The following is a 2,428-nucleotide window of genomic DNA, read 5'->3' as shown; positions in this document are numbered from 1 at the left end:
GAGGACCACAACCTAGAAGCTTCATCAAGGGACGTTGCTAAATTTATCCCGGCCCATCTTTTGACTAGATCTTTCTTCCACATAATAATGGGTTGTTGTACCGAATGCTGGCAGCGGACGAGGACGTCCAACCTGCCCACTTGACAACAATGTTTTCCGAGAACATGTGGTTATCATTTATTATCTCCATCTCCATGAGATGGGCTTCTAAGGCCCGTTGCAATTACGGAACTAACCCTGATACAGACGAAAACCGTTATAACGTTATGTAAACGACCGTTACGATAAGATTTGGCCAGTAATTCCAGTTCTTAATGGTTGTTGTCGGCTTACCCACCGCCTCCTGGTTGCGGCCATCAGCTTCGGTAATGCGGAATGACACGGTCCAGAAAAGGCCAGTGGTCTACAGGCGAGAGAGAGAGTGGGGGATAACGACAAAAAAGCAGAGAACCTCCTTGCGAATCATTCATTTAACTGCTATTTAAAGGATACCAAACTTTTTGCGCTGGCCATCCACCGTTCATAACATGTCAACGGTGCGGTGGCTTTATATGTTTACATGCTTTCAATTAAAAACAAAAGACAAGTAAAAAAAATATCAACGACAAGTAAATAAAGAGAAGAAGAAAGAAAGAAAGAAAGCGCAGAGAGAGAGAGAGCGGGGAAGGAGCGGGAGAAGAGATGGAATGATTAATAATTATGATGGATGATGGATGGGGTTTTTCCCTTGTTTCTTCCTTCTTCTAAAAAGAAGAGCAATAAGCGAGAGAGAGAGAGAGAGAGAGAGAGGAATCTATTTGACCCGGCGGCAGAGGGTGATGCCGTCGCCGACGGGGAGCTGGCAGATCTCGATGCGGGGGTCAGCGGCGAGGGCCTTGTTGAGCTCGAGCACGAAGTCCCGGTAGTAGCGGACGTACTTGCGGAGTGGGGCGTCGGGCGGCGCCACCACGGATCCGTTCCAGAGGGTGTTGTCGTAGCCGATGATGCCGCCGAGCTTGACGAGGTCCAGCAGGCGCTTGTGGTAGTTGAGGTAGTTGTCCTTGTCGGCATCCACGAAGATGAAGTCGAAGGAACCGTGGTTCTTCTCGTCCTCCACCAATGCGTCCAGCACCGGCAGGGCGGGGCCTTCGCGGAAGTCGATCTTGTGGGCCACCCCCGCCTTCTGGATCACCGGCAGCCCCAGCTCGTAGTTCTCCCGGTTGATGTCCATCGCCAAGATCTTTATTTGTTCAATCGATTAATATTGTATTATAATCGAGGATCAAAAACGAACGAAACAAGGAGAAAATTTAAATTAAGGATGCGAAATGCAGATCTAGATGTATGTATGTATGTATACCTGGCCGTCATCGGGGAGGGCGAGGGCGGTGGCGAGGAGGGAGTAGCCGGTGTAAACGCCGATCTCCATGGTCTTCTTGGCGTTGACCAGCTTCAGCAGCATGTTGAGGAACTGCCCTTCGTCGGCGGAGGTGGTCATGATGTTCCTGTATCGATCATACCGGCGTCTTAATTAATTTCTGCTTCGTTTTATACATCGATCTATATATATATTTATATATATATAGAACACAGAAAGAACAAAGAGAGAGAGAGAGAGAGAGGGGTAACCAACCAGGGGTGCTTGGCGGTGATCTCGCGGAGCTCTTTCATACACTCGGGCTCCCGAGGATACACGCTCGTCTCCAGTATGTACTGCAATCAAACAGCAAGTGTCAGATCTGATCTGAGGTCCGGCCGGAAGAGATCTAGAAAGAGATCCATGTCTCGATTTGCTTACTTGATAGAGGGCGTCGCTCTGGAGGAGGCTCTTGTGGCCCACTTCCTGATGCCTGCCCGCCTGCCCATGCTGGCCCTGGCTCTGGCTCTGGGTCTGGCTCTCGGTGGTGGCCATTAATTGCTGATTGCTCTCCTTCTTCCTCTCTTTTCTTCCCCCAGCGATTTCCTTTCCTGGTGTTTGGGTGGGGAAGCTCATCCGGCGGGGTATATATAATATAATTGAAATTGGACAGGTTGGAACTCGGAAGGCAAGGCAGTCTGGGTGGGTTCGGCCTCACCAACCGGCTGGGTCCCACCACCAGGGTTGGTGAGCCTTGAGTCAATAGCAGTGCCGCCGGTCCCCACCACCAGTTCCTTGAACCCGAGCCCACCCACCAACCGCCCACTTCATATTTGGTCAACATTTTTTTTTTTTTTGGCGCTCTCTCTCTCTCTCTCTCTCTCTCTATATGTATGTATGTTATGTATGTACTCTTAGCAGCCGAAGGGACTCAGCCTGTCCGCTGTGCGAGCGCGACCACATGATCTGCAAATCCGTCGTAGAAAATTCCAAAAAAAAAAAAATCATCGAAATAAATTCTAAAAATTTAGAACACTTGGCGAATTTTATTGGACATGCAAATGTTGACCGCAAATGGAACAAAACAAAGAC

General features: G+C 49.3%; 1 protein-coding gene across 1 annotated transcript; it reads right to left on the bottom strand.

Annotated features, from left to right (window-relative positions):
- Positions 1–429: 429 nt before the first annotated feature.
- On the bottom strand, positions 430–1,987 carry LOC140852054 (caffeoyl-CoA O-methyltransferase). The gene is made up of 4 exons (XM_073244760.1): positions 1,778–1,987; positions 1,613–1,692; positions 1,340–1,484; positions 430–1,219 (listed from the first exon to the last, which is right to left on the bottom strand). Exons 1-4 carry the CDS (start codon positions 1,970–1,972, stop codon positions 794–796), a joined length of 846 nt encoding a protein of 281 aa, XP_073100861.1. The 5' UTR covers positions 1,973–1,987; the 3' UTR covers positions 430–793.
- Positions 1,988–2,428: the final 441 nt, after the last annotated feature.

This window comes from Elaeis guineensis, chromosome 10 (genome assembly GCF_000442705.2).
Source record: "Elaeis guineensis isolate ETL-2024a chromosome 10, EG11, whole genome shotgun sequence".
NCBI lineage: Eukaryota > Viridiplantae > Streptophyta > Magnoliopsida > Arecales > Arecaceae > Elaeis > Elaeis guineensis.
Note: the sequence above shows the minus strand (reverse complement) of the source record. Positions and strands in the feature narration are given on the sequence as shown.